At 57.6% G+C, this 12989-nt stretch overlaps 1 protein-coding gene across 2 annotated transcripts in view; it reads left to right on the forward strand.

Moving 5' to 3' along the window:
• The window catches only part of IL6R (interleukin 6 receptor), a 48900-nt gene extending 38290 nt beyond the window's left edge, over nucleotides 1-10610 (forward strand). For both annotated transcript variants that reach the window (XM_062192367.1, XM_062192368.1), the window contains exons 9-10: nucleotides 2711-2804; nucleotides 7139-10610. In XM_062192367.1, the coding sequence (XP_062048351.1) occupies nucleotides 2711-2804; nucleotides 7139-7385 (341 nt within the window). In that variant the 3' untranslated portion in view covers nucleotides 7386-10610. The remainder of the gene's footprint in view (nucleotides 1-2710; nucleotides 2805-7138) is intronic.
• The last annotated feature ends 2379 nt before the right edge of the window (nucleotides 10611-12989 follow it).

Here is a 12989-nt window from a genome sequence, read left to right on the forward strand (position 1 = left end):
AGGCCTCGGCCTCATTACGCTCACCTGGGCAGGTTCCTGTGGGCACCTGCTGCCGGCTGCCCCACCCCCACCCCGCCGCACCATCCAGCTGCAGTGCACCTGTGCAGGACCGACAGCTAGACACCTGGGGCTGAGGACTCACAGGGAATTAAAGCCGCCCTTGTTCTCAGGGGCTCTGCTCTCTGTGATCAGGCTAGTGGAAGAGCTGTCATGGGAGCGCAGCATGAGACTGGCGGGGAGGGAGGCCTGGCAGGGAGGGAGGCACGGTGGAATTTATTGTTGAGAGAGCCTGCGCAGCTGGGGACTCTCAGCAGGCGCTGGCCACGCCTACCATTGATCTCATCCAAGAATGGGCTGATGACTCCTGCGTTGGTGTCTCTGTATGACCTTTCTCTCTGACCCAGACACACATATCCAACTCTGCTGGGGTGGCAGGGCCCCCTGGGGACCTAGGAACCCAACTCAAAGTGCCTAAAGGAGATGCTTGGTGTCCCCCCGCCCCCACCTCTCCCACCCAGACCCATTCTTCCCCGTCTGCTCCATCTTGGGAGCTGGCACCACCTGGCAGGGCTGCTCACATGCCGGGGATCAGGGACCCTGCCTCCTCCACCCGTCATCCCCTGGTGGTGTCTCGCTGGGACCTGTCAGCGGTACCCTGAGACGCACCCAGAGGCTGACCCCTCCCCACCACCAGGGCCGACACCTGCTCGAGTCACAGCCATCTCATCGAGCGAGGCTTCAGGAGCCGCCACCTCCTTGTCCTAACCCAGACTTTTCCAACCAGCACCCAGAGTGGCCCTTAAAACACAACCCAAGCCCTCCCTGGCTCACCACGGGCTCTCCCAGAACAAACCAGCAGAGTCCACGTCTAAGGGGAGCTGTAACAGCTACATCATCTCATCCGCTAGCTTTAGACCTCGTCTCCTCCACTATTCCTCTCGCTCCATCCTGCCGGGCTGCCTCCTCGCTTTTCACCACATATATGTCCCAGGGCCTTTGCACTTGCTGCTTGCTCCTCCTGGCTCAGCTCCTTCCCACCACCGGGGTCTCTGCTCGGATTCCTCCTTTGCTGGCCGCTGGGGCTCACAGAGCCCCCTCCCTGGAGCTCTCTCCTTTGCTTTCCTTCACTGACCCTGTCATGCTGACATCACAGTGCATCTCCTCCATTGGAATGGAAGATCCGGAAGGGAAGGACATTCTATCATGCTCTTTTCTGTACCTCTGAGGCTTGGAGCAAAGCCCGGCGCCCAGCAGGCACTTGACGAGGGTCTGCTGAATGAAGGAAGGAAAAAGACGTAAAAGCTGACGAAATTCTAATAAGCGAGTGAGCCAAGCACCCAGCTTGTTCCTGTGGGGGTGGGGTGCGTGGTCGGAGGAGCCAGCCCCGACTCCAGTGGGCATCGAAGCAGTGACTGGCTTGTGTCTGGGCCGGAAGAGCCTGGAGCCGGGGCAGCTGTGACTCTGGCATTCCCAGCGGAAGCGGAGAGCAAAGGCTTGGCTTGGAGGAACCCGCTGTCCAGTGCAGGGTCTCTGGCTGTGGTGGGCAGGCCTGGCTGTTTGTGTCGCTGGGTTGTTCTTTTGTCCATCCAGTGAGCTGTTTTGGAAACACTGCCCTGTGCCAGGTGCTATGAGAGCCCCTGAGAGGGCCACAGTGAAATCCACGCGTGTGGATTTGAGGGAGCTCACTCCAGTGATGCAGCTGGAGGAGTGACCAGGGAAGCCATCACTGGCTCCTGGGGTACGGGTGGGGACCTCGCTTCTCAAAGGAAGTGACCTTGGCTCATCTGAGACCGGGGGAATAGGGAGGGGGCGGCCAAGGCTAGGGGAGAGAGAGAGCATTCCGGGGTGGGGGTGTGGAGAGCCTAGAGGAAGGGGGCGTGGCACCTAGGGTTGCTGAATGAGCTTCACGTGGCTGGGCCTGGGCACCACGCCCAGGGGACAGCTGTGCTCGGGTTCCCGGTGGTTGCGTTGGAGCCTCCTTGATGTCATCTTCAAGGGAGCTGCCATTGAGAGGTCCCGGAAGCCTTCCGTGTCTTGAGCGCCCTCTGTGCTTCGTAGGGACAGACAGAATGCCACCGGAAAGGCCCCCAGAAACTGAGAGGGCAGCCCGAGTCTGGGGCCCAGCACCTCTGGGAGGTGGAGTCCTGGGGTCCGTCTGCTCATGCCGGCGGCTCTCCTGGAGTTGGCTTGGGCCAGAAAACCGGCAGCCCTGCCTGGTGCTAGTCAGCAGAGCCGCTTCCTTCTCCAGGCGGGAGTCCTGTGGGCTTGTCGTTTTTATAACGATGTATGCATTTATTGATTTATTTGAAAAGCAGAGTATCAGACACACACACACACACACAACTGTCCATCCACTGGTTCACTCCCCAAATGTCTGCAGCAGCCAGTCTGGACCAGCCAAAGCCAGGAGCCGGGAGTCTCATCCGGGTCTTGCACGTGGGTGCAGGGGCCCAAGCACCGGGAGCATCTTCTGCTGCTTCCCAGGCGATTAGCAGAGCTGAATCGGGGCGGAGCGGCAGGCACGGAGCCAGCTCTCTGACGTGGGGTGCCGGCATCACCGGCGTCACCGGCGTCTCTGGCAGATGCTTAGCCTGCTGCAGCTCAGCACTTGCTCCTCTCTGGGGCCTTGGATGGCACCTGCTGAGTGGTTTTCTTCTTCTTTTTCTACCCCTTTTTCTCCTGCTCATTCTTCTTCTTTTTCCCCTCCCAGAAGATGATTCCTCCCCAGTCCCACTGTCCACGTTCCTGGTGGCTGGAGGGAGCCTGGCGTTTGGGGCGCTGCTCGGCACTGGCATTGTCCTGAGGTGAGTTGGGTCCCAGGAATGGCCAGTGGGGTCTTCGGCCTCCGCTGAGCTTCCCGTTGCCACCGAGTCACCAGAAATGCACAGAGCGACCATTTGTCTGCTCATACGCTCATCGACAGAGGAGCCCAGGCACACACGCACGGCACCCAGTGTTGGGCCATAGCGCTGTGCAGGTGCTGCGGGAGGCAGAGGTGGACAGGATAGATGCTGTCTGGTGATGAGGAAGCTGGGCCTGGGGGGTGACGACTCATGTGGCGAGAACCGGAGGAAGAGGAGCCCAGTATGTCCTATGGTTGAGAGGGTTTGTGCATGCATGTGTGGGGGTGTACATGTGTGTATTCATATGTATATGCATGTGTGGGGGTGTAGCACGACCAGGGAGGCCTGGAAAGGGGGGTAAAGGCCTCTGGGCCTGTCTCGAGGGCGGGGAGTGGCCGTTGCAGGGTTCTGAGGAGGCCTTGCCCAGCTCTGCCATCTTCTCCGATCATTCTCTGCGGTTCTGAGGCTGCATGTTACAGGGGACGTAAAGTCGACGCCGGGAGCCCCCCCGTCTGGGCCAGAGATGACAGGAGCTTGTGCTAGGATGGTGGCGGAGGCGTGGGGAACCAGTAGACTCAAGGCTTACCAGAGGTAGAACTGACTGGATTTGGTGATGAAGTAGAGGAGGAGGAAGGAGAGGAGGAATCGGGGTCCTGGCCTCAGCAGCAGGGCCGGGATGGGCAGCCGCAGGGACAAATCCGAGGGGCGCTGGCATGTAGGGGGAGGGCCTATGACGGGACCCCAGGGGAAGCCAGCAGTGGGAAGCTGCAATGGAGAGGTGGGAGAGTGTGGTGCTGTGAGGACCGGAGTGGGGGGTGCACCATGAGGATGGCCGTGCTCCCTTCCACGGGCCACACTGCCTGAGAAGCGGCACACAGAGAACATGCACACACTCAGATCTGGGTGCCTGCAATGCAAGACGTCCCTAAGAATGTCCACCTCGAGATCCCAGCAGACCCGCGGGGTGCGCCCCATCCCCATGCTGCCTGCAGCCGCGGTTCATGGTGGCCGGGCTCCCTGTGTTCCTGCGCTTGCTGTCTCCAGAAGGGCCAGCCTCTTGTGAAGCCGAGTGGCCAGGAAATACTGTAGATCCCCAGGGGTCCCGTTTCCCTGCAGGAACTGAAAGTTTGCATAAGCTGAAGCCCTAGGAAGCAGCCAGGCGGGGCCCTGGGCAGAGTGAACTGTAATGAGACAGGAGGGGAAGCCACGCCTCTTCCTTCCCTTCTCTCACCTGCCTGCTGCTCGGTCTTTGAGGGTGTTTGGGAGGGAGGAATAGGAACTTGGCTGGGAGCTCTCCTACGCCCAAGGGTGGTCTGGGATTGCAGGATTAGCTAGAGGGCTGTTCCGGCTTTGATATTTCAATGAAGTGGTCCACACCCAGGGGTGTGCAGGAGGTGGGGAGGGGCGTCCTGGGAGGGAGTGAAGCCTTGTCTACCCTCAGGCCAATGAAGGGGGGGGGGCTTGTCCGCGTTCTGGGGGATTCCTGGCTTAAGGCAGGCAGGTGCCACAGACCCTGTCCAGCAGAGAGCATGATTTAGTAAAGCAGAAAGAGGTGGAGTGATTACAGCCTGGAAGGCGAAGGCCAAGACTCAAACGCCCAGGTCACACTCTTTGGGTGGGGCCTCAGGCGTCATCTTCTTTAGTTTTACAAACGAGGAAGCAGCTCCAGAAGGTAAAATGACTTGCTCAAGGACTGGCAAGAGCCTGGCCTAGGGCGTGCCTAGGGCGTCCACTGGAGGCCAGTGCGGCTGCAGCTGCGGGCGGGCGCCCTCTGGGTGTCTGTTAATCACTAACAAAAGCATTAGGTAGGCGGCAGATCTAGTTTGCTGTTCTGTAGATGATGCCTGAACGCTGCTGGTTGCTAAACAACCAGAGTCCCTGTCGGCACAGGCAGGGCAGTGCTCCGGGCTGAGAACAAGCCAGCAAGTTATTTCCTAGCCTGCTGAGTTTCCATTTGCTTCCATAGAAGCCAAATGGATTTGGAAAGAGGCCAGTCATTTCGAGTGGTGAAAAACTTCTCTATTCCCCAAATCCCTTCTGTCGAGAAAAGGGGATGAAGTCAGAGAGACTGTGGGAAGCTGAGGGTGCCAAGATAGCCGAGCCGCCCCAGCCACTGGGATGGTCACGGTTACACAGGCAGAAGGGGAGACGCATGGCCGTGTTCATCCTGGCGGCCCCTGGTACCATACTCCAACTGTGTCCCTAAGCATAGTACTTTCCTAAATATGTTTCCAGCAATATTAGTGATAATTTTACAATTTTTATCTATTTTTAAAAGAGTATTCTTTAAAAATTTTTTCAGATTCATTTATCTTATTTGAAAGGCAGGACAGAGAGAGAGAGAGAGAGAGATCATCAACTGGTTCACCTGTTTATTTGAGAGAGGCAGGGTTACAGACAGAGAGAGGGAGAGACAGAGAGGAAGGTCTTCCATTCACTGGTTCACTCCCCAAATGGCTGCAACGGCCAGAGCTGAGCAGGCCAGGAGCCAGGAGCTTCTTCCAGGACCCCCACGTGGGTCCAAGGGTCCAAGCACTTGGGTCATCTTCCATTGCTTTCCCAGGCCATTAGCAGAGAGCTGGATCAGGAGAGGAGCATCCGGGACACAAAACGGCACCCAAATGGGAGGCTGGCACTGCAGTTGGAGGCTTAGCACAACTTTGGCCCCTGAATCTTCCCTTTTAAATTTTGCATTAGAACATGCTAGTTTTCCACCATATGTAAACGCCACTTTCATCAGCTATAGACTTCTCTGTTCCGTAGAGATTACCCAAGTTCACTTAACCAACTTCTCACCACGAAGCATTTGGGCATTGTTTCGCTTTTATAAACAACGCTGTGTTGAACATCTTTGTGCCTAAAGTTTTTTTTCCCCATAGCTGTGTAGTTTCTTTAGGGTGTATTTCCGGGGGTGGGGTTCCTGGACCAGGGAGTCTGATTATTTTGCCGCCCAGAGTACAATGGGCACTTTCACCAGGGAGAACTCCGTCCAGTCAAGGACGCCGCCGCGGAGCTGCAGTAAGCACCCCTGCTGGGCCCTCTTCCTAGTGGCCAAGCCCTCAGTAATGTTCTACAGATTGTTTATTGCATTTGGAGAGCAGGCGAAGAGCCAGTGGCAGATTTGGAGCCAGCTATCACTTATGGATCATAACAAGGACAGGAATAGCCTGCCGATATAAAAAAGACATCCAAGGAAAGCCCCCAGTCTTGTTTTTGACATCGGCCTTCCCCTCGTGCCTCATGGCCCTTCCCGGAGTCACCGACTGGCGAGGGAAGCGAGGGGAGCACCTTTCTCCTGCTGTCGGGGGAGCAGGTGGGGGAGGCGAGGCCCAGGCCCCTCGGGAAGGCGCGGTGACTGTACCTTTGAAGATCGGTATCACCTCATGATCTCGCCTTCCTTTCAAGCTGTCAAGTGACTTCTCAGTTACTTAGCGCTGGCTTTGGGCCCAGCCCCATCAGAGAGATGTCTATCTCCTTCCTGTTTAACGTGGGCTTTCCTGTCAGATGAGTCAGCCCGTGTCCGAGGGTGCCCCCGGCTGCGTGCGGGCAGTGGTCTCAGGGGTGTGGGCAGGATGGGCACAGGAGGGCTGCTGGGGGGCCATCACAAATCACAGGCAGCCGCCTTTTTTTTTTTTTTTTATTATTTGAAAGGCAGAGTGACAGAGAGAGAGAGAGAGACAGAGAGCAAGCTCTTCCATCCACTGGTTCACTCCCCAAAAGCCTGCAACAGCCAGGGCTGGGCCAGGAGGCTGGAACTCCATCGGGTCTCCCACATACCCATGTGCAGGGGTCCAAGCACTTGGGCCATTTTCTGCTGCTTTCCCAGGTGCATTAGCAGGGAGCTGGATCGGAAGCGGAGCAGCTGGGATGCAGGCTGGCACTCCGATATGGGATGCCGGGGTTGCAGGCAAGGGCTTCACCTGCTGAGCCAAAACACTGCCCCGCCCCTTTAAGCAAATGAACTTGGGGCTGATGTTGTGTCCCTGGTGAGCACCTCTGGAACAGGCCAAGTCAATGTGACTTTGTGGTGCCATAAAGGGATACTCACAGCCTGGGTGTGCCTCAGTTTCCCCATTTGTAAGTTAGACCAACTGCACACGCCTGTTTTCTTGGGGGTATTTTTGAAGCACCACCTCTTCAGAGCATCCCTGGTGACAACAGCTGATGGGGTAACCAGTTGTCACCCCTTGGGTCCCACGCCTGGAGCGCCAGGCCCCCGGGGCCGCCAGTCAGTGGTAGGTTCTTCAGAGGTACTAACCATCCTCGTGGTTTGTCTTCTTGTGTCTGTGTTGAAGGTTCAGGAAGACGTGGAAGCTGCGAGCTCTGAAGGAAGGCAAGGCGGGCATGCACCCGCCCTACGCACTGGGGCAGCTGGTCCCCGAGAGGCCCAGGCCCGTCACCGCACTGGCGCCCCTCATCTCCCCGCCCGTGTCCCCCAGCAGCCTCGGCTCTGACAACGCCTCAGGTCCCAGCCACCCAGACGCCAGCTGCCCGCGGAGCCCTTATGATGTCAGCAACAAAGAATACTTCTTCCCCAGATAGCTGTGGGGGGTGCCCGAGGTGACGGAGCACAGCCCCTTCCCCGCTGGCCTGCTGTCCGGCCCGTCCGGCCCATCCAGCCCGTCCGGCTCGTCTCAGGGGCTCCACATTACAGAGTTGCCTGCCCAAGGCGCTGCACTGGCGAACATCCACTTACCACATCTGCCGAGCAGGAAGGGCTGGCGGAGTTTGCACGCCATCTTTTCCAAACGCATTGCTGCACGGCGAGGGGCTGGGGCGAGCTCGGGCCACGCTGGAGACAGCCTGTCTTGGACACTGGGCGGGGAGGGGCTGCTGGCCGCCCCCGGTGCCCAGTACATCTCTGCTGTTGGACGAACGGAGATGGACCTGCGGCCAGAGCTCCCTCTCTCAGCCTCGGGGCTCCCGGCTCAAGCTCTTGAAGCCCACAAGCCTTTGCGGTGCAAGGATAGCTTTCCCTTAGGCCTCCCCAGCTGGGAGAAGACTTTCTCTCCACTCTTTGTCCCCTGCACTTGACAAACAGCGGGCAGGGGCGCGGGGGTGGCCAGAACTATCTCAGGGCCTCCTGCTTTTTAAAGGGAATGACAGTTTCTGCTCAATGTGAAAGATAATCCCAGGCATCTTCGGGAGACAGAAGCAGCTGCCCGGGTTTGATCTCCCTCAGGATCTCAGGACTTCGGGGTCGCCATGGTCCCCTGTGGCAGCGAGGCCACAGCAGCCTCAGGAAAGGCCTGTTCTCAGTCCCCTGCCCCCGGAAGGAGAGTGGCCCAGGGCGGGCTCCGTCCAGGGCTGGGGCAGAGCTGTTCTTCCTGTAGCTTCCTTTACTCGGTCCTGACGGGGCCTGCGTCCGGTGGGGAAGGCAGTGTTCACGGGCAAGGAAAATGTATCCCGGCAAGAAGGTATCTACTGTGCTTTTTCAAAAACTGCAGCTGATTTCCTCCGGCCGGGTCGGAGACCCAGGACCAGCCGAGGGTGCACAGGCACATGGCAAGGCGGGGAGATTGCCCTCCGCTCGTGAGCACAGAGCCGAGGCAGGCGAGGAGGGAGGACAAACATTCTCCCTTCTCTGAGAAAGGTCTGGTTTCCTCCTGCAGTCTGTGTTTGTCTTACAGAGTGGAAAACCGCCAGCTTCGAAGGGTGCTTGCGACGGCTCCCCGGGGCGGCCACCGAGGGGCCAGGGGCCTGGCACAGGCCTCCCACGCCCCACAGGCAGGGCCCCAGGAACTCCCCACCCCCGCACGGGGCACACGGGAGGGCCATTAAGAAAGCCCCTTCCTGCGGTGCCTTCCTCTTCGTTATTGGCTCCTTGGGTTAGCTTCGGCCCAGCTCATCCTGGGGCAGGGACTGTCCGCTGGGCTGCCGCTTCATCCAGGCTCTGGGAGCTGTGATTCACGGGAGCCACGCCACCTCGGGCCCCAAGTTTAGCAGACCACCAGAGTTTTCCAGCAGTCAAAAAACAGCCCTTACGGCCAGACAGGTGGCTGTGCTCCTGTCACGGTGACAGGCTCCAGCCGTGGCTGCCTGGAGCAAGCCATGATTCCCATCATCGATGTGGTCTGTCCGTTTTAGACCCCAGTGCTGCCACGGGCAATACAAGCCAGGCAGGTGTTTATGGGGGGTTTTATTTGTTTTGGGGGGTTTGTTCACCCCTTCAGAGCTTCTGGGGCCCGAGAACAACCAAGCATGCTGGGAAAGGGAAATAGTACGCAGTGCAGTCCCAGGAGGGCTCTTAAGTTCTCCACCCCGTTTTACCCACGTGTGGTGTTCGGGAGCTGGCGAAGATGTGAAATGCAGATAACTCGCTCTCGGAGAGCGAGGCAGCTCCCTCTCCAGGTAGCTATCGCTTTCATTATTATTGTTAACGAAACTGCTCGCTTTTTTTTCTCTCTCTTGTTTTGAAGAGGGTTTTTTCCCCTTTATTTTTCATAAGCTAGTGTCAATGAAGGAAGAGCAGCTGTTTTCTCTGGGCCGCAGCTCTTGCTCAGCGTTCACAGGAAGACACCAGCAGCTTTCTCCGTCCTCAGCTCCTGGCGTGGCCGAATGTGTGTGGCCATCTGGGGCTCGCTCGGACCTGTCCGTACAGCCCCCGGAGCACAGCTGCCTCTCACCTGACGCCCAGAGCCCTCAGCCACGTGGTCAGGTGCACAATGCTGAGCCAGAGACCCTGTGGGTCAGGGGTGGGGAACGTCTGGCCGAATCACTTGGTCTGGCCCTGCCAGGGACACCGTAGGCGGGACTTGAAACTCAGTACCTGCACAGCAGGTTCATTTTTATGTCGATCATTTTGTGTGGCCCACAGCTGCTGTTATCAATAGCCAATGGCCCTTGGAAGAAAGAAGGTCCCCTTTGTGTGGCTCCTGCTAGAAGAAGCAACAACTTACGCTGACTCGAGGTTTCAGTGACAGGGAGCATTAATTCTGGTAGCATTAATGCAAGGTTGAAATCAGATTTCCAGGGAGAGGGCTCTGCTGTGGTGGAGCCCTGCCGGTGTGCTGTGTTGGCCACGCTCTGAGCTCACTCAGTCCTGCTGTCTGGAGAAAGGAAACGGGCGGACAAGGCATGGGACCGCTGCTGGAGCTGGGTTGGGTGCCCCCCCTGGTGGTGAGCATGGCAGGCAGGCAGCGGCCACCACGTGTGCATCTCCCAAAGGAAGCTCAGGGCCAGCGTGTGTGGCCACTTTGGTACTAACCTGTAGCATCTCATTGCCGGCCCTTAAGGCTGACACCCAGCTCTGGGTCTGTCTGAATGTGCAGAGGGAGGGGCAACCCATGATGCTCCGGGGCAGAAGCCCCACACCCAGCTTTTTCATGTAGCAGCTGGCAATAGGGCTGCTGATGTCAGGGCAAGCCAGCAGACTCAGGGGCCGTGCCCACCACCCGCTCCCGAGTGCCCCCCGCCGTGTGTGTGTGTGTGTGTGCCTTCCATGTGGGGGGGTGCCAAGTCCAGGAAGTTTCTATGGCAATGGAATGGTTATTGAAGAACATGGCCAGGTTTAAGAACATATGCTCAGACGGAGAAGCAATGGAGTGCGACGCAAAGCTGTTAGTGGAGAGAGAGCGCGCGCTCGCCTGTTCAATGGAATACCTCAACTCTGCCTTGTCTTTTGGAGAGAAATAATAGTTTTAAGGTTTTTTTTTTTTTTTTTTAATTACCTGAAAGCAAATACCAAAGACGGATGTCTGTTTGGGGTGAAGGGTCAGTATATAGTTTTCTTATTTTTTTATCAGCTATTTTGCATTTAAAGTGAAAGCTGTCAATGTTTGAAATAAACACTTTCTAAAAATACTGCTCAGAAGTCACTTCCCTTGGGCGTCCGGGTCATGTACAGGAGAGGCCCGCAGGACGACAGGGGTGGGGTGGGGAAGGCTGGGTGACAGGCGCCGGTCGGGGGGTTGGGGGCGCTCCGCTCAGTGCAGCATGGAGGGACCCCTGGAAGAAAGCAGAGCCCTTCGACAAAGCAGCGGTTTCTCCGTGATAAGCGTCGCCCAGAGTCCCGCCCGGGCTTTCTGGAAGGGGCGTGCGTGTCCCTGTGTGTTCAGGTGCCCTGACCAGAAGGCGGGAGGAAAAGCCGGGGGCCCAGCCGCCCACACCTTCCAGGCAGAGGGGCCGGCGGCGACGGGAGTTCAGGGCTGCGGAGGAGGAGGAAGCCCACGATTGCGGAACTCAGACCGGAAGCCCGAGCTGGAGAGGCTCCGCGGGCGCCGCCTGCAGGACGCCTCGCTCCTCCCTGGCAGAGGCGGCACCGCTGTTCCCCGGGACACCGCGGCGAGGCTGCGTGGGACTGGCCGGGAGGAGCCGGGAAGGGCAAGGGGCTGCTTCCTCGCTGCGCGTGGCGACGCTGCGGGGAGCAGGTGGGGACTCAGGGGGACGGGAAGGAAGACTCCGTCACTGCACACACACACACACACACCTTTAAAAGCTTTTATTTACTTGAAAGGCAGGAGTTACAAAGAGAGAGAGAGATCTGCCATCTGCTGGTTCACGCCCCAAATGGCCCCAAAAGCTAGGGCTGAGCCAGGTTGAAGCCAGGAGCTTCTTCCGGGTCGCCCCCGTGGGTGCAGGGGTCCAAGCACTTGGGGCAGCTTCCCCTGCTTTCCCAGGTGCATTAGCAGGGAGCTGGATCAGAAAGGGAGCAGTCAGAACTTGAACCTCATACGGGATGGCAGCCGCAGACCCTGGTTTAACCTGCTACACCGCAGCACCCGCCCCGACCCTGGAGCCACAGAGGAAGTAGACCTGTCTCTGCTAGGCCCAGGCAGGGCAGGAGGCAGCGGCTGCACCCATCAGTGGCAGGGGTGTGTGGCGGGGCCTTGAACCCTTCCAGGGCAGGCTGCTGCGAGCCAGCGCCAAGCGCCTATTGCTTGGAAAATCACAGGTAGGACAGTGACGGCAAGCCCTCCTTTCTTCAAACCAACCCCTGGCTTCTTAAGAAAGTCCCTGTGGCTGCCATATGTGTGTCACTTAAAAAAAGAAACGAAACCCCAGTGCCTCAGCCTTGTCCTATTTGATTCTGAAACTTGAGTAAGACGAGCTTTTTCGGTAAAAGCAGGAAAACAGCATACAGGTGTGTGCAATCCTCAGTTAAGGGTGTTCCTTCTAAGAGAACTTCAGATCGCTTAAAAGGCTGCCCACATCCCCGGAGCAAATAGTTAGCTGGCGGCCAAGACACCACATCCCGTGTCAGGGTGTCTGGGGCTCAGCCCACTCCCCTCCGGAGTGGTACCACATTGCTGCTAGTGCTCTCTCTGGAGAGCAGCCGGTGTGGCTCAAGGGCTTGGGTCTCTGCCACCCACGAAGGAGACCTGATTGAGTTCCAGCTCCCAGCTTCAGTCTGGCCCAGTCCCAGCCCTTGTAGGCATTTGGGGGAATGAACCAGCAGATGGAAACTCTTTCTTTCTCTAATAAATAAATATTAAAAGAAAATAGTGGGGCTGGCGCTGTGGCTCAGCAGGTTAAAGCCCTGGCCTGAAGCGCTGGCATCCCATATGGGCGCTGGTTTGAGACCTGGCTGCTCCACTTCCCATCCAGCTCTCTGCTGTGGCCTGGGAAAGCAATAGAAGATGACCCAAGTCCTTGGGCCCCTGCACCCGTGTGGGAGACCCGGAAGAAGCTCCTGGCTTTGGATTGGCGCAGTTCCGGCCATTGCAGCCAACGAGGGAGTGAACCATTGGATGGAAGACCTCTCTCTCTCTTTCTGCCTCTCTTCTCTTTGTGTAACTCTGACTTTTGAATAAATAAATCAATCTTTTTAAAAAATACCTTACTGGGCAATGGGAAGCTGCATTTTGATATTTCATTATGATTTTATAAAGAATGAAAAAATGTCTAAAAGATTGATTTATTTACTTGAAAGGCAGAATGATGGGGGGCGGGGGGAAGATCCTCCATCCGTTAGTTCACTTCCCAAATGGGCCAGGTTGAGGCCAGGAGGCAGGAAATCCAGCCAGGTCCCCTAGGTGGGTAGCAGGGGCCCGTGTACTTGGCGGTTGGTCATCCAGCTGCATTCCCAGGCGCGTGATCAGGAAGCTGGATCCGTTCAGAGCAGCTGGGACTGGAAGGGGCACCTTCTGGGATGTCAGCCTCTCAGACAAGGGCTTAACCCTCCCCGCCACAACGCAGTCCCCCAAA

The sequence above is a fragment of the Lepus europaeus genome, chromosome 5 (genome assembly GCF_033115175.1).
Source record: "Lepus europaeus isolate LE1 chromosome 5, mLepTim1.pri, whole genome shotgun sequence".
NCBI classification, from domain to species: Eukaryota; Metazoa; Chordata; class Mammalia; order Lagomorpha; family Leporidae; genus Lepus; species Lepus europaeus.